The sequence below is a fragment of the Drosophila arizonae genome, chromosome 3 (genome assembly GCF_054131065.1).
Source record: "Drosophila arizonae isolate 15081-1271.41 chromosome 3, UAZ_ARI_1.0, whole genome shotgun sequence".
In the NCBI taxonomy this organism is placed as follows: domain Eukaryota; kingdom Metazoa; phylum Arthropoda; class Insecta; order Diptera; family Drosophilidae; genus Drosophila; species Drosophila arizonae.
Window position 1 is genome coordinate 29980301 of NC_142923.1, and position 18454 is coordinate 29998754.

At 37.0% G+C, this 18454-nt stretch overlaps 1 protein-coding gene and 3 non-coding genes across 12 annotated transcripts; 1 reads left to right on the forward strand and 3 right to left on the reverse strand.

Moving 5' to 3' along the window:
- The first annotated feature begins 57 nt into the window (after window positions 1-57).
- On the forward strand, window positions 58-15514 carry LOC108611860 (apoptosis-resistant E3 ubiquitin protein ligase 1). 9 transcript variants are annotated; one of them, XM_089464925.1, is made up of 9 exons: window positions 1207-1990; window positions 5579-5803; window positions 11784-12733; window positions 12792-12990; window positions 13451-13587; window positions 13643-14368; window positions 14434-14757; window positions 14825-15087; window positions 15154-15514. In XM_089464925.1, exons 2-9 carry the CDS (start codon window positions 5728-5730, stop codon window positions 15254-15256), a joined length of 2778 nt encoding a protein of 925 aa, XP_089321051.1. In that variant the 5' UTR covers window positions 1207-1990; window positions 5579-5727; the 3' UTR covers window positions 15257-15514. The 9 variants fall into 9 exon arrangements, with proteins under 9 accessions (XP_017860168.1, XP_017860169.1, XP_089321051.1 ...); XM_018004681.2 differs by lacking the exon at window positions 1207-1990 and adding an exon at window positions 1997-4713; XM_089464924.1 differs by lacking the exon at window positions 1207-1990 and adding an exon at window positions 1997-2271.
- On the reverse strand, window positions 760-831 carry TRNAQ-CUG (transfer RNA glutamine (anticodon CUG)). The gene has a single exon. It is a non-coding gene; the product is annotated as a tRNA-Gln (tRNA).
- On the reverse strand, window positions 996-1067 carry TRNAQ-CUG (transfer RNA glutamine (anticodon CUG)). The gene has a single exon. It is a non-coding gene; the product is annotated as a tRNA-Gln (tRNA).
- Window positions 2899-2970, reverse strand: TRNAQ-CUG (transfer RNA glutamine (anticodon CUG)). The gene has a single exon. It is a non-coding gene; the product is annotated as a tRNA-Gln (tRNA).
- Window positions 15515-18454: the final 2940 nt, after the last annotated feature.

Sequence of the window (18454 nt, forward strand, 5' to 3'; positions counted from 1 at the left end):
GCTAACAGGGATGCCAGACTGCTGTGCTTGCTTTTCTGGTAGCCTTGTGCATCAGCTGTTCAGCAAAAACGCAAACACGCACACACAAAAATACAAGTCTGTTGTGTTCTTTGCCGTTTCTCGTTTTTGTGTTTCAAAACATAAATATGATGCCAAACAACTAATTAAAAGCTGCTAGAATGATAAACACGCTCTCTTATAATAATTAAAAAGTACATAAGTTCGAAATTGCATGCCCTGCGTTATGTGCGTTGCTTACACTGCTGCTCTGAATGCCAATGTATAAGTATTAAATATTAATCAAAATGAATTGCAAGTGCTTTGGAGGACACTTCTAAGGAAGAGAACAAACGCATTGGCTTCCATGCAATAGTGGTGTACTTGTGTATTTGTTTATTATGTTAAAAGGCTCGCTGAAAGTGTTGATTGCAATAGTGTTGAGTTTAATGTTTACCATTTCATTGGTAAAGATTGTTTTATTGATTTGGTCCTCGTATCCAGACTGGCTGCATCTCTACACAAGACCCGAGCATCCATCCAGCTTTACAGCCGACGAATGGCTTGCATACCGGAGACTGTTCCCAGATAAGGGTAAGTGCAAGACCCTGCAAGTCAATTTACCGTCAGAGCTATTTTATGTAGTGTTCGTTTAAGTTAGTGCTACGATATTTGATTGTGGAATTTATACACGTGTGCTATGTGTTTCCACGTGAATTAAAATAAAAAATAAATAATACAAAAATTAGACTAATATAGTCCAGGTTCCACCGAGATTTGAACTCGGATCGCAGGATTCAGAGTCCTGAGTGCTAACCATTACACCATGGAACCAATACGATCGTTGATCAAAAAGTCGACAGTAAAAATATATTTTAGGTAAATAAGAAATCAGCAAACAAAAATAAAATAACTTGTATAAAATATATTTCAGTAAACAATACTAGAAATAAAAAAAAAAAAAAAAAAAAAAAGACAAACCAAAAAAAAATACTGTCAGGTTCCACCGAGATTTGAACTCGGATCGCAGGATTCAGAGTCCTGAGTGCTAACCATTACACCATGGAACCACTTTGTGAATTTTGCCAATAATCAGTTTTGTCTTAGTGAGGTATTTTGAAGTGTTGACGATCAGTTTTACACAAAAACTTTCAACAATCTTTATTTATTTATAAATTTATAAATCTAGTTTTCCTTTCATTTGCTCTGTTTTGAATGTTCTGTGATTGGTTTGCAATGTTCTATATTAAAAATTTTACCTATCGTCAAAACGATCGGTTCACTTAAATTATCCTTAATTTTCAATATATCCTCTTAATTTATAAATTGCAAAGAAAGAACTTCGTATTTATAACATATAATATTCGTTATAGGAAATGTTTCCTCTATGTTACTGCAGACAATATTTCTTAAAAAATTCTCAACAATATTTTGGGTACTGTGAATGTGAATAAAAAATATTTAAGAAGCTAAGTTAGATGCTAGAGAGCTTAACCGGATTTAAAAAGTGGTAAATCTTAAAATGGTTTTCGAACGAAAATAGACCAAATTGTGGCATAATTAATTTTTAATAGGAGTTTCTGTAAGTGTGAAATTAAATCATATTACATTATTGGCGATCTGTACAAAATGCTTGTAAATCAAATCAGGCTTTAATACAGTGAGTAGCTAAAAATCACACATATCGTTACTGATTTAATAAGTGTGCGAAACAAAAAACAACCTGCTGGAATACGAACGCCCCGGTCTGACAAGCTTTTTACTCCGAATCACAGCTAGGTTGCTCGGCAGCTGGACAGCTCGGCTTTTCGTCCGCTCGGCTCATTCACAAAACGAAGTTTTCTATGTCAGAGCAACAAAAGCCAAACCAACAACAATAACATGCCCAAAGGCAATACAGAATTCGGAGAAAGTGGCCAGTCGTGTTTTCGGTATAAAATCAATCGTAAATGTCCTTAAACGCACAGTTTTCGTTATACGTCGGAGCTCACTGGTTGGTTTGTTGCGCATCAAAACGCCGCGAATCGTGTATTTCTTTTTACTAGTCAAAAAATAAAATAAAATAATAGTATACAAACATAACACAAGGCATTAATAGCGATATCATCGCACATAAATATGGATCTTACAAAATATTGATATGCTCATAAAAGCTGAGAGTGCGGCCCATTGACAATCTCTCGTAACTGCTTTATGTTGAATTCATGACAATGAATTCTGTGAAAACTAATGTATTCCTGCGCTAACCTAATTCGCGCTGCACGTGGGTTGTAGGTAGTGGGCTGAGAGGGGTCGCCCCTCGAACCATTAAGAATTTGCGACCAATCGAATTGCGCGCCAAGTTTCTCAGTTTTCGTTTTTGTTGTGTGCTTAACTTTTCTGTATTAATGTTTTATCCATTTTTTTCTTGCCAAATAAAAAATTTGTGATTTCTCATACATACAAACAATTCTTGATTTATTTAGTAATACAGTTCTCATTCTTATTCTTATTCTGTATAATATATACTTACTTACTTATATAATAAATTTTAAATTTAATACTCACCGGCAATTAATATTTAAAGCTTACTTATTTGTATACCCTGCACGCCGTCATTCTGAGTAAGGCATATTCATACATATTTTAATAGATGCAAAAACAATTATATGTACACATGTACATTTCATTAGTTTTTTTTTATCAGTTCTACGAAAATCGAAAGAATTTCGTGTATGAAGTTTAAGAACAATTTAATAAAATGCATTTATTTAATTTCGTGTACGGCTTGGTTTCTATACGACATATAAAATATATGTGTTTACTATACAAATTAAGCAGATTACTAAATAAATATAAATAGTCCTTTTGATTTCAAATTAAAAAAATTATAATAAAAGCTAAATATAGTACACTGATCCCAGGTTCCACCGAGATTTGAACTCGGATCGCAGGATTCAGAGTCCTGAGTGCTAACCATTACACCATGGAACCCAACTGATCAGCGATCGCCGAGAAACAAAACTTGAATTCTTTGTATCATCTATTTTATTCAATGCCTCTCAGTGACTCATGATATTGTATTTACAAATTAATTTGTGCGACTAGACAGACGGCGTATTATGCAAATAAAGTGTAGATGAAAGAAGAAAACAATAAACTCATGAGAACAAGTCGTTAACATTGAACTGCCTTACGAAGTGAGACTGAATAGAAAAAGTAGCCAATGAAATCGGGTGCTGTACTTGTTGTTGTTGAGGAAATAATTGTTTGGTAAACATTGACCAACGGTCGACAGAGGCAGCAGGAGAAATTTGCATTAGGTGCTTGTTATAGCAATTTGCTGTTGCTTTCCAGGGAAAAAGGAAAGGAAAGGAAATTGAAAGGAAATTGCGCTTGTTTTTCCAAGTAAGAGACATTGAAGTGCGCCACTTGGGATGCAGACTAAATGCGGAGGGAGGGCTAAGCAAATTAAAAGGATTTGCGGGCGCCTCTGCCAAACCGTTAAAAATGACTTGAGTGGCAATGAAAAGCAACAAGAACAACATAGCAGGAGTCTAAAAGACATGTGCACATAACAAAACAAGAGACCCTTTATTGCGTCGTTCTCTTCGTCTCCCCTTCTCACCTACTCTCGCACTCTCAGGCCTGCGTGACTTGCTCTCAACCCTAAGATGTGCTCGTAACAATGGAGCTGCAACTGTTTTTGTTATGTAGGCCAAGCTGCCAGCCGCCAGACGCTAGACGTGAGACGGAAGCTGCTGCTGCTGCTGCTGTTGCTGCTACTGCTGATGATGTTGCCATCTTGCTCTGACATGTTGTTTGCCATAGCTGTTGACGGCTCTGCCACGGCTGTCGCTGGCGGCGCTCTTTGCGGTTAGTTATCATTATTGCCATGGCCCTCGTGAGCGTTTTGTCTTTACTTTTGTGTTGCGTTTGCGTTTGGGTTTTCGTTTTCGTTTCGCCTGCTCTTTGTTCTCGCATTTGTCAGCTCACAATTAGAATATCAACTCAGTTATTCAGTTTATCCTCTCTTTTGACTGCTTATTTCGTTTTCTCCTTCGAAGACACTCAATTTGTTCCGCCTTTTCTCCGTCTCATGTACCTTGAATAAAAGCAAAACCCTCAAAACCAACAGACAACAAACAACAAACATTTCAAACGGGAATATTTTCATTTCAAATAGAAAAATGTATTCCAATAAGCTCCCTCTAAAAAGTCAGGCCAGCATTATCTTAACATAGTGTACATAGATATGTATATGTAAGTACGTCCGTATGTATGTAGCTATTGGTCTCGGCACATTCATGTTTAGTATAGCAACAGGAAGAAGAAGGGAGGGGAAAGTTAAATAGACGTCGGCCACTTGGCGACCCTAAAGCAAATGAACAGCTCACTTTCATTACAAATTCCGACAGTAAACACACATACATTTACACACACACATACACACAAATCGATTCACTTGGCGGGCACACACACAACCAGGCCCACGCACACACTCTCACACGGAAAGTGCTTATAACTGCAGCCAAACTTTGTCAGCTCGCATTACAAGCACTGTCAACTCACACTCACACAGATGGGCTAGGTGGCCATATAAAAGCAAAAAAAAAAAAAAAAAAATGGCGCCATCAATGGTGATGATGAGCAGTAGGATGCGGAGTACGTGGAAGGATCTGCTCATGCGGCTGCTACAAAATATATGACCTAGGTCGGCATACAGGGCCAGGACAGGCAAGTGCTTGCATAATCTGTACTCATTGCCCAGTATGACAATATGGGCATTGGTATGACAATATACCTCGTAATTAAATGAAGTTTTATTTGATACAGTTTCATATTCATTCATGTTCATATTTATCTAGAATTGTTTTTAATTTGATTACAAAAATTTGAGATTTTTTCTTACTGAAGGTTTGATCTTTAAAATACAATATATTCAACCAACAACAAACATATACATAACAATAGGGTATCCTAGACTACAATTTTCCTTTCTCTAAAATTATAAATATATTCACACTTTAAATGATTTAAATTTATAAAATGCATCATATACATAGTTATCATAGAAATTGGAACTAATGCTACTTCCAGCTGATTTCTGCGAATAAATAAAGGCAACAAAAAGCGATAAAATTTTCGTCATCTTTTATGTTGGAGCTCTAACAAATCCAAATCCAAATCTTAAATCCTATAGATGCCCAGAAGCTCATGTTTGAGCAATACATAAAGATGACAAGAAAGCCCATGAGTGGCTTTCGAAAATTCATACAACTTTGTATTACCGTTTTTTGTTGCCAATTATCGATTACGGTTTCATGGAATGTTAAATAATTGCTTTCATTCTTTCATTCCACACAAACAAACTTTAACATTTATATTCAGCTTTGTTTTTTTGAGAGTCTCTTTAGTTCATATTGAATAAAATATGAGTTTTTATACATGCAATTTAAAGTTTTTGGTAAATTATCAGAGCGCACAGATAGTCCTATATCATGTTTTTAAATAAATAATTATTTTTAAATAAATAATTATTTTTAAATAATTTGTTTACTCTTTAAAAACCGAAGCCTTAAATAATCATTCCATTCGAAAGTTGTAGCAAGTCATATTTTTAATGAAATCAAAATGCAACAAACGCAATATTATTACATTTTAATACGAAGACTTTAAGTACGTCACGGTCAATAAGTCAATTACATAATACCGTAACGTGAATCAATCTATAAAAAACAAAAAACAATAATGTGGTCACCCGAATCGGAGATAAGTTCCATCGCAATGGCCACCACAATGCGACACTCGCAATCCTCCTCCTCAGGTGAGTGTGCGGAAATTAAAAGTTAACTTTAAAGCTCCAACGCTGTCATTTACATTTCCTTTCCCATTCCCATTCCCATTCCCATTTCCATTCCCAAGGCGATGCGGAACAACGGGCCGTATGCGAAATGTGCTATAGCTCGATTTAATGCAAGTGTTTTCGCGTTTGACCCTGACCCTATTTATTTTTGGCGTACGGGTAACGAGTAAAAGCGAATGCTCTGTAACTGCAGTTAACAGTTGTTTTTTCTCCACAAGTTGTTGGCATAGAACTAACTTAGATTCAAATTATTTGCACAAATATTTGCAATATGCATATTGCATATTCTGATTTGATCTCATTGAATTTAAACATATTCAGTGATCAGCGGTTGCCTGTGCCTAATTAGTCAATTGGTTGAATCCAATTATGTTGCTCACGAACAAAGTAACTGAAAGTAAGTCACTGACCTCCATTTAAGGGATTTTTGCAATTTTATTATATAAATCAGAATATGCAATTTTGTCGTTCTTCCTTAAAAAGAGGATAAGAAAATCTGCTCTATGCTATAGTTTATAGCATCATCATCTGGTGGAAAATCAGCTGTGAGATGTGGTGATGCAACAACTGACCTCCAAATAAATGAGAATTGCATACAAATGAAAATCATTTGGCATCCTGACAGCAAAATTGTAGACTTTTCGCTCATGCGGTGATGTGGCGATGCTGAGAATCATGTAGGTATAATTTTATTAAGTAACAAGAGTATATTGGGTTTGTGCAATATGTGTGTCACAAAAGCTAAAGTCTTCATATTCCATTCATAATATACATAATATACACATATATATATTCGGTGATATATCCTTTTAATTGTTAAATATTTGGTCGTGCCAGTGTAGTATTCTAGTGGACTCAAATACGTCCTGGTGTCTTGGAGCTTAGGATCGAATGGTGTGAACATAACAGGATATTTTAGAATGGCGTAACAAATATAATTGAGACCTTGAAGGTGAAGTCTAACAGCAACTCTTTTATCAAATTGTTATAGCTTTAGCTAGTATAGTATTAGTTTCTAGTATTTCCCGATTTACCACATCCGAGAAAAAATGTGACGCAATAAGAAATATCGCAATATCGTTCAGCACTCGAATATGCTTCTTTATTCAAGTTTGTCAGTTTTCAGTCTGTAAAAACTTAGAGTAGCCGACGAGTTAAACTTCATCCAGTTTCCAAAAAAATAAGAATAATTCCAACAACGGTCAAACGAGGGAATTTGGATTATATTTAGAAAAAGTTTTCGAAAGGTAAGAATTTGTGGCTTACTAAAAGAAATTTTGCAAGCGTATCTGAGAACAAGTAAGAGTGCTATAATGGGTAATGCCGACTTCAAGATACATACACATGCACATATGCATGGACACATGAGTAGACGTGAATATTTGGTTGTACTATAGAAAAATAATTATTGAGTATCTGTCAAAGCCCAGCTCTCAATAATTTAAGGTTACTTTTACACACATTCACGAAAATGATTTGACTGTATTGGTTTTGTGCAGTGTCTCTCTGTGCGTCTGTTTGTCTGGATGTAAATCAAGTCGCCGCTTTTGAAGCAAAAGCCTTTATATTTTGAGTCTTCACACGTGTATTGAAATATCATTTTCCGATATCTTAGGAACCATGGTTGAAGTAATAGAGAGTTGATATTTGGAATGTGTGTATTACAGTTCTTGAGCTAGAAAGTTTAAATTTTACTATTACGATGGTAATAATAATGATTTATGAAATGTGTATATCCACACCTCCTGTGCGTTGTGCAAATCGAATTCGATTATATAGTGATTAATAAGAATCCTTATATATTGAGCATCCTTAGATGTCTTTTATGGAGATTGGATTAATGTAGTCCAGACCGAAGATGTTTATAATCTATATATATATATATATATATATATATATATATATATAAATCAGAGAAATAGGTAAATATTATGATTTAGTAATATTCTATTTCTAGACATACATACATAAGACATACATATTCTCAAGCTTTCAAACGAAATTTGTGCCCTTATACTGTACGACTGTATTTATTATTCTCATAGATTTTCGGCTCAGTAACCTTATGTTAGGTCGTCACTACTTATGATAAATCTCTTCTATATAATCCACACATTACTTTTTAATAGAGAAGTGCTCGAGAATTGCGGGTACCTTCTCATTTGTGGTCCAACCTTGGGCATTCGCCATTTGCAGAGGCTGCTGCCGAGCAGCCAAAGCTGCACCTACACTTATGGCGCTACTTGAGGCAAGTGTGGAAGGTGCCCCGACGGCAAGTGGAGAGTGCTTGTCATTTAAAATTTAATACGCAAATTATTCATGTTTTTGTTTCGTCAACATAAATGTTGCAACATTTATAATATTTGTTTACACATGCATACATCCACACAGACGATGTCCTTGTGGACCAGTCTAATTGCTTTTCACTTTAGAAAAAAAAACCCATTCGTAACAAGTAAGAAGGTAGAGTCGAGGCTGCTCGACTAGGAGATACCCTGAACCATCCAAGCTGATATTCGAAGCATTCTGCACTTCTTTTATGCACACATGCATACACATGCATCCACACACACGCATAAGACCACGCTCTGCTAACTGCGCAGTAGGCAGCGACTTCACTTGGACTGCGCTGCAGTATGGGAAATATGCGAATTTGTTTGTTGAATAATCTTATTGTTTCAGAACGTAATCATAATGTTTAAATGGGTCTATTCGTTTTTCTTTGAAATTGTCGACGAAAGGAGAGTGGTATACAAAATCTGTAAATTAAAAAATATTCGTATCCATTAAATATATGTATATACATATATAAAATGAATCCGAAGTCTCCAGGTCTTAAAATTAGGCTGAAAAAACGAAATCAATTTGTCGATTATTCTCGATAAAAAAGATATCGGGTTAGTATCGTAAAAAAATATCATAAATTCGTACTGCGCAAAATTTCAGCTTTGTAGCTCTTATATCTTCTGAGATCGGCTTGCTTGTACGGACACACGGGCGGACAGACGGACAGAGCTAAATCGACTCAGCTGATCAAGAATATATACTTTATGGGGTCTGCCACGCCTCCTTCTGCTTGTTACATACATTTAACACAACCATTGAAAATAGGTTCAGGGTATAATAAAAAGGTCGGGAAAACGTAAATGTAAGAACTTGGTTATACTAATTTACTTAGTCCTTATTTGTTTTCTATAGAAAATAAAAAAATTAAAATTGAGCAGTATATTTTTTGTTGCAGTGCACAATGTTTGACACACTGTAATATTAATACTACTAAAGATAATACATACCAATGCATTTCGTCATAAAGAGAATTGTATTCTCTTCACGTGAAAAAAAAGTTTTGCTCTAGGTTCTTCGCACAAAATTAGATATTTTTCGATTTAAAAGAAACTTGTTTCCCACAATAAATTTATAATCCATCACAAAAAATTAGAATAATAAGAAGAAGTAAGCTCCAGTATTCGGTACTCAAAAGTATTATAGTGTTTGTTTTTCATACGCGACACCATATTTGATGTGTTAACACTTGTTTTTATTACTTTAAAGCACAAATTACATTTGGCTGTTACATTATTAAAGTCAGAATAAATATTACGTTTTCACCATATTAAATTTTTTTACATTCGCAATATATTCGATATTATCGCAAAAATATTCGATATTTGGGCAGAAAATATTCCGCTACAAATATATTTTTGGTGAAATTATATCGATATATAGATATTTTTGATATATTTCTAATAACCCTATTATTTTAATTCGGAGTTTTGAAATAATAGAATTATTCTAATTGAATGCAGAAACACTTGAATATTTACAAAACTATAAAATAACATCGTTCCCACTATATTATAGAACCGCCTTATTTGAAATTAATTGATCAACTAATGTATGGGTAGAAGAGGCGATTGTTTTATACAATAGATTAAAACGGAAATCTGTGTCTGCTAGGCAACATATTCATTCTTAAGTTTAATGTAGACGGGAGCATTCTGGTCTGAAACTGTTATTAAATTGTTGATAGCACGAAATTGAGTTGAAAGTACTTTTTCGTAGTCGCCTTTGGGAGTTCCGTCAAAATTTTGAAAGTTATTAAAGTACCCACAAGATATCATTACTCTTATGGCTCAGTACCCGTTGCCGCCCGAGGATGCAGTGCTTGGTAATGAATTGATATTACTCCATGCCTGCGTCAAATTTAAGGGGCTTGTGGATCGGCTTAGCGGTAATTGTGATATGGCGCTTTTGATCTATAATATGCAAGTGTCTTGGCCATCTAGCAGAGCCATAAAAAAGAGTTTGCCCCGCGGCATACTTAAATTGTGTTTGACGTATGAGATTGGTGAGTCCACAAAACTTACAGCATATTAGCAACTCGCATTAACAGTGCATGGAAACTGATAACCGATAACCGATAAACATTTAAGCCTTTCACTTAATTACTGGGTTAAGTGGGACAAAATAATGGCAGGAATGGGTTTGTTCCATGTGCATCGTAAATTGTATTATTGAATTGCAACTCAAATATGATAATCGAAAACCATAAAAAATTAATGAAATTTCGAAGTATGTATGAATATGTGTATATCTAGATATCAACAAAAAATTTCAAAACTAAAAGTTGCCTTTCATTGTTTGGTCTGTGCATTTCTCGCCATTTTAATGCTGGTTATAGAATCAGCGAATCAGAATCAAACGGAAGTTGTTCGTTTCGCACGAACTAAGCAAACAAATATAAGGACATCAGAAGTTCTCCGCCGTACGAGCAGCGAGTGTAAGAAATTGGTAAAGAAATAAAATAGTTGCCAAGTGTCATGCACGCAAGCCTACTTCTTTCCGTTCGTATGTACGTATTTTTAGTAATAGTCAATAACGTTATTTTCGTGGCTCTCTGGCTAACGTTAGATTGCATGTAGATTAGCGTTGTATTTTACTCATTTGCGCCTTGAAAAGGGCCTATGGCTTTTCCTCCTTAATGTCAATGGTCAGGTTGGGAAAGGAATATTTCGGGTCAAATATTGAATAAATATATATATTTTTGCTGAAAAACAGCAAACAAACTCTACTGCCATTGTTGGCTCTGATTATTCAGAGTTTTTCTTACTAAATTTTATTAAGTTTTGTTAAGCAGTGTGTCTCTGTCTCTCTCTCTCTGTTTGTCCCTGCCTCTCTATCTCTCCACCCGAATGTTTCTCTGCTTTCTGTACTTTTTAGAGTGATACTTTTCAAATACCTAAATATATAATATTAAGTGGGGTTACCTATTAATAATGATGATTGCTTACTATAAAAAGACCTCAATGCTCAAATATTTCTACGAACAATAAGTATATTATCGAAATCACTAAATGGGTGACAATGCACAGAAGGTATTATTTGGAGGGTAAACAAGGACTGACAAGGTATATATATATATATGTATATATATATATATATATATATATATATATATATATATATATATATATATATAGTCGGGTCGTACATAAATATTTTGTGTTTTGGCACACGCGTTGCCTGTGAACTTAAGTTCCGTCAGCTCGATTTGGTTCGCAGGTTATTCACGAAAATTGAAATATAATTGATTGGCAAGGTGGTCAAAGTTTCTGCAGAGCGGCAATGCCGCAGTTGCCTGACTAAATAAGTACGCTTGTAATTGGAAACGCAATTAAGTTGATTTTTGTTGTATTGTGAGTACACAATGAACGTGTCCTGATGACGCTGCCACTTTCGATGTCGAACGTCGAACGTCGATATCGCAAAACTTTCGTATTTCTCACAAACTATGACCATTTAACTCAATTAGGCTTGACGCGAAAAGTTTGTTATATTTAATTAATATTTGCTACGTGTAACTAAATATTTATTCTCCGTTTCCGTTTGTTCTGTTTCTTTTTCTGCTTTCCCTTCCACTTCCGTCGTGTCTTCCGCGTAGGAATCTCGTCGTTATCAAGCTCTGGCGATCCGGAGCATCTGCCCGAGCTGCCGCCGGGGGACGAACAGCGCTTACAACGCGCTGCCCTCCACCTACAGCAGAAGTTGATCTTGCGCGAATGGCTACGGGAATATCGTATGCAGCATCATTACCAGCGTCTGCTGGCTGTTGAGGTGGCCTCGTTAGAGGACGTGTACTGGCTCGAAGATTCGCGTGCCAGTAAGATACTCGGCAAGGATTGGCAACTGTGGTCGACTGCCCGTCAAGGGCTGCCCACATCGAAGGCACAGCTGGACGCTTTAAAGGCCCAGCTGTGGTCAACGGTGGTCAAGTCAAGTCAACATCAGGACGCCTGGACATGGGGCGGCATGCTCGTGGTCTCAGTTTCCGTTGCCGGTCTGGTCACACTCGCCGCGATGACACAGCCTTCTCTGGCGCCCGAGGCGCGCCACTCGCTTCTGCAGTATGTAACCGGAAAGTATCTTCTGCCCGCCAACTGCAGGGTTCAGTGGGACTGGAAAGACCCGGCCCACGTCGGCGGCACCATGTGCTTCATTGTGCGCTTCTTTCAGCGCAACGGCCAGCCGTATCCCATCTGTGATACCGACCAATTCTTCGTAGAGGTCACCGAGGGCACACGCAAGGTGGTAACAATCAGTGAGCTGGGCTCATCTACAGATCCCAATAATGCCAACATTGCCAAAGTCAAGTTTACGGTTCGCACTGCGGGCCAGTACAACATTTCTGTACTGATCGGCGCCAGTCATATAGCCGGTTCGCCTTTCGTACGCAACTTTCTGCCCGGGGCCATTGATCCACGCAGATCACGATTCATTCGACCGGCTAGTACGCTAATCTGCTGCGCCAGTGCACCGACTCTGATGCACATTGAACCGAGGGACGAGTTTGGCAACGCGTGTATTTTCGAGCAGTCCGATGAGGCGTTGCAGGTACATTACACTTAACTCACAACCCACCTCAGAGACTAATCAACATATCGCTTTGCAGGGTTACCGTGTCGCTATTTACGACTTACACGGCGTGTCCGTCGAAAAGCTGCAGAACGCCATTGTCTTCAGCTACGACAGTGTCAATTCGCGGGTCTCAGTCACTGCTCTCTTTCCAGAGCCGATTTGCTTGAGAGCTAGCATCAGCTATCGAGATCAGCAACTTCCCAATGGGGACTTTGACATAATCGTGCTCAGCAGTAAGTATCAAATTAATTGGATTATCATAAGATATTTTTGATATTTAGATATAATCATTTTATCTCTTATATCCTCTTATACCAACTTATTGTAAAATTCCTGTAATATTTTTTATTTTATATATATTCCAATTAGTGTGTCTATCTCACTTGAACTACCCTTTTCTGTCCCTTCTGCCTGCACGTCCCACCGTACACTCACCCAAACATCATATTGATCTCGTCAATTTCATAATCTAAAAATAGGTTCGAGTCTAGAGGTAAAAATTTTAGTCTGTAGGATCCAATGTATTTGTAGTAAACTGCTCTTATATATGCGGATCTGATGAAATGGTCTTACTAAATATCTTAGATACTTATTTGATATTTCAAGTAGTTTACTCAAGATTTGATAATCTTACACATCGATCGCTGTTTTAGACTATTAGTTTCTAGCATTTTTGTACTTTGGTTCTTCAAGGTAGCGACACAACACTCGTTCATAAAAATATTGCATCCCGAAAGCACAATATTTGCTACGAGGCGAAGCTGCTGAGTATTTATGGAACAACAAAGAGCAAACCGCGGAAGGTGATGTGCTATGTGGGGCCGAAGCAGGTGAGTAGTGGTGTACATAAGGCTCACGTTATTTGTGCGAAATGTTGAGGCTCAGAACTCGTTGATCTTTCAGGTGACGATTAAGGAAATGATTTTGAAGTTCATACCGAAACGTATTGCCACCTTTCGGCTGTGTCCGTCGACCAAGTTCCATTTTCTGCCCCAGCTGGTAACGCAGCTGCATGGGCCAGTTTTCATTATAGACGATGGAGCTCAGCCACGCATTGAACTTGCCTCGAAGGACCGCAACATTATCGCTGCAACCTTCACACATTTTCTGCTGAAAAACATTGGTGGCTCAGAGACGTTTAAGGACAAACAGGATTTCTTCTATCACGAAGTGCGCAAATTTCATGCCAGTTACTACCACGAGAAGATGGCCCTCAAAGTAAATCGCGAAAAGATCCTCGAAAGCAGTATGAAGGCCACCAAAGGATTTAGCGTTTCAGATTGGTGTGGCAATTTCGAAGTCACCTTCCAGGGGGAGCAAGGTATCGACTGGGGTGGCCTGCGGCGCGAATGGTTCGAATTGGTTTGCAGCGCTCTCTTCGATTCGAGAAGTGGGCTCTTTTGTACGTTTCACGAGAAGCACCAGGCCCTGGTGCATCCGAATCCGACGCGGCCCTCACATCTGAAACTCAAGTATTTTGAGTTTGCGGGCAAAATTGTGGGCAAATGTCTGTTCGAGAGTGCTTTAGGCGGCAGCTATAGACAATTGGTGCGCGCACGGTTCAGCCGATCCTTTTTGGCCCAGCTCATTGGGCTAAGAGTACATTATAAGGTGGGATTCCATATCTGTGTATACCATTTCTTGTCCTAAAAGTTATATTGTGTCTCGTATTTCAGTACTTCGAGCAGGATGATCCAGATTTATATTTGTCGAAAATTAAGTACATTCTCGATACGGACTTGGATGGCACTGACACACTGGAGCTGTATTTCGTAGAGGATGTGTATGACACCAGCGGTCAACTAATCAAGTCCATAGAACTCATTCCAAATGGTGCCAAGACACGCGTTACCAATGCAACCAAAAATCAATATCTAGATGCTTTGGCACAGCAGCGACTTTGCAATAGCGTCAAAGATGAAGTCGACAGCTTTCTTAAGGGTCTCAATGCAATCATACCCGACAATTTGCTAAGCATTTTCGACGAAAACGAATTGGAGGCGAGTTAAACAGAATCTCCGAAATGTATATGAATATAATTATGTTAAGTACCTTATATTACTCCAGCTACTGATGTGCGGCACTGGCGAGTACTCGATAACCGATTTTAAGTCGCATCACATTGCCAATGGAAACTCGGCAGAGTTTCGACGTGTGCTCGCCTGGTTCTGGGCGGCTGTTAGTAATTTTAGCCAAACTGAAATGGCCCGTCTCCTGCAGTTCACCACAGGCTGTTCTCAGCTGCCGCCTGGTGGGTTTCAGGAGCTGAATCCACAATTCCAAATAACCGCAGCGCCCACATTTGGTAATCTGCCCACGGCACACACCTGGTGCGTATCTATCAGCTCGATCTATGTATGTATATATATTTTAATTGGTTTACCTTCTGCTTGCAGTTTCAATCAACTTTGCCTGCCGGACTACGAGAGCTATGAGCAGTTCGAGAAATCTTTGCTCCTGGCCATCAGTGAGGGCAGCGAGGGCTTCGGCATGGTCTGAGTCGTTGTCAACGAAAAACCTTCTTTATTTTGTGTTAATTAGAAATTGCGAATAATATAGTTCCTGTGCTTTGTGTCATAGTTTTCACTACAATTTCGATTATGTGTGAGATACAATTTTAGATGCTCATAATTTCCTATTTCCGATTCCTGAGTTCAGTAATTGATGAAAGGAAACAAAACGTACAGTAATATTAACCATTAAAGTAGCTTCAATGTCTGAAACGAGTCAAAATGAAAAAATTAATATATATCATCATCAAAAAGAATGTGATAATTGAATAATAAACAAACACAAGGTAATCCTAAATACTTATATAGATTATGATAATCAGCATATGGAAAAGCTAAATGCTTGAATATTGAAATCAATATTTGTGTAAATTAAAAATTTGTTAAATGTACTTTTGTTCCAAGTAGTTTTCCAATTCTGAACTTGATGGAATGATATTATAACTAAGGGAGAACGAATGTGAAGAGCAATGCTAATTAATAATACGAATGTTGGAACTAAACTTTCAAGGAGTTCTCAAATATCTAACGAGTAGTTAATATGTATAAGCAATATTCATATTTAAAATATACCTAGATCTTTAAGTAATTGTTAAAAGTTTAAAAATCACATGAATTAATTTACATAGATAATTAGTAATAGACTTCAACTGTAGTTCTTAAAGTGGTTATTTTTTATTTGCAAGTAAAGATCTCTTCTAATGTGATTTGAAGAATAAATTGAACATTTTATTCGAAATACTATAATTTATACAGTTAAATACAACTACGATGGCTATTTGAAACCCAATCAACTCCTACTATTTATGAATGTTCAAGTCGGACGCTATCGACTATACTATAATAACTATGTGCCTTTCTATTGTAGAGATGTGGGACTTGAAATTATATTTGTACAATATATAGTATACCATAAGTACTACAACTCGTATAAAAATCGTTAATATCCGATACTTTAGCTTGGATTTTGAACAATTCACAATTTTCGAATTTAGGGTATATCCTCAGCTAGAAATCCCATTGGACTTTCTTTTAATTAAAAATGCCGGGAACAGGTTAGATATACATAGCTATATGAAAATATGAATGAATAATGAGAAGGCAAAAAACTCATCCAGTCGTGTAAAAACACTTTCATCAGCTTTGCTTATGTTAGCTGCAATTACCTGAATTGCCTTTTGCACTTGCTAAAGTCTCTTGTCGTTATTCGTTAATTGCTATAGTTTTTACACCCTGAACCCAATGGAAATTAAATTTGTCTGCATGCATGAAAACTTAAAATTTATATAACAAGCAAAAACATTGCGGTCAACTCCACAGATGACGATCAACAGCCACGCCGTATTGCATGAAAAACTAAATGTAAAGTTGTAAAATATTCTTGAAACCATACAAATTAGCGCTATCTTAAGGCTTTCCCCTATTCGTCCCAAAACCTGAAGCAATTTATTTGTGAGTTTACGGTTAAAACATGCCCGTTAGCAAAAATGAGTTGTGTTGGTCCATATGAATTGTCGTGCATAGGTGTTTACCCCGGAGCCCTAATATCATCAACACGGCAGAAGTGTGCGCGCTTATTCTTGTTGGCCTTCGTCCAGTTCACTGATCTAATATCTCATACTTGTTAATAAATCCCTTTTTAATCGCATATGAATACAATTTCACCTGCTATGCGATGTAAGTGCAGTCGAAGGCAATAGCCAGACAGTTCTCCAGCATCTTTGTTCACTTTTTTTTTTTGCTGGCACAAAGCGAACATTTTTATACCCTGAACCCATTTTCAATGGGAAATCAGGGTATAATGGTTTTGTTGAAATGTATGTAACAGGCAAAAGGAGGCGTGGCAGACCCCACAAAGTATATATATTCTTGATCAGGGCGACGAGCTGAGTTGATTTGGCCCTGTCCGTCTGTCTGTCCGTCTGTCCGTCCGTCCGTCTGTCCGTCTGTCCGTATGTATGAACGCGTCGATTTCAGAAGATATAAGAGCTAGAGACTTCAAATTTTTTTTAAAATGTCCGTAATTACAGCGCGCATATCAAGTTTATCATTAAAAATCGATAACTCATCCCGATCTTTTTTTATCGATAAAAAACCTGATCGAAAACCGGTTATAAAATTATATCTTCTACACCTTTATTGCTAGAGTCTCCAAACTTTTAATGTATGCTTATATGCAATTTATACAATTTCGGTTTTTGTTAAAATTTACCCCCCACCCTTAAATTCACCCCCTCACCCTCACTTTTGTAAAAAGCGTATTTCAAATACTAGAGACTTGTGCTTTGGCAATTACATGCATATCCATGTTGTAATCATAATCTGAAAGTTTCATGAAGATCGTACGTCCATAAAAAAAGTTATTAAACAATTAAGTTCTCATAGTAACCGCACACTGCAGCCCATGCGTGTTTATGCGTGGATGCTTGTGTGTGTATGTGTGTATGCGTTTGTGTATGTGTGTGTGTATGTGTGTGTGTGTATGCGTTTGTGTGAGTATGCGTGTGTATGTGTGTATGTGTGTCTGTATGCGTGTGTGTGTATGTATTCCTGTGTGTGCGTACGTTCCTGTGTGTGTGTGCGTGTTTCTTGTGGAAGCTGAAAGTCGCGAAAAATTATTGAAATATCTATTGCTCCAAGGGTTCAGGGGATCTCGTAGTCGAGCAGTCTCGACTAGAGCTTTCTTACTTGTTTTAAATGAGGATGCGTGAGTGACAAATTAAACGGGAGAAAGAAATTTCTAAAATACGCTGTCGCGCGTGCTGAGTTTATTGTGTGTAGATCAATTTAGACAATTATTATATACTAATTATGGGAAGACAATCAAATGCAGATACGAGTGGAGAAAGTGAGCTTTCGGCCGAAGATTTCAAGAATGCCGTCACATAAAGTTCAATCGGACTTTTAGTTAGATAAATTATATTTGAAATCTTATATTGGTTATTATTATTATTATTTTTTATTTTTTTTCAATCGATTATGCAATTTTCATAGATTTCATACCTCCTGATGCTCTTGCTATATTCAACTTTTTAATTCTTTATTCGTATAGAAAGGTTCCTTAAAACAATAAGCTCTCAATATAATTATATATAATATAATAATAATAATATAATTAACAAGAAGCTATTAAATTAAATCATTTTTTTCTTATGTAATCATGCTTCAAATAATTTTTTTTTCAATC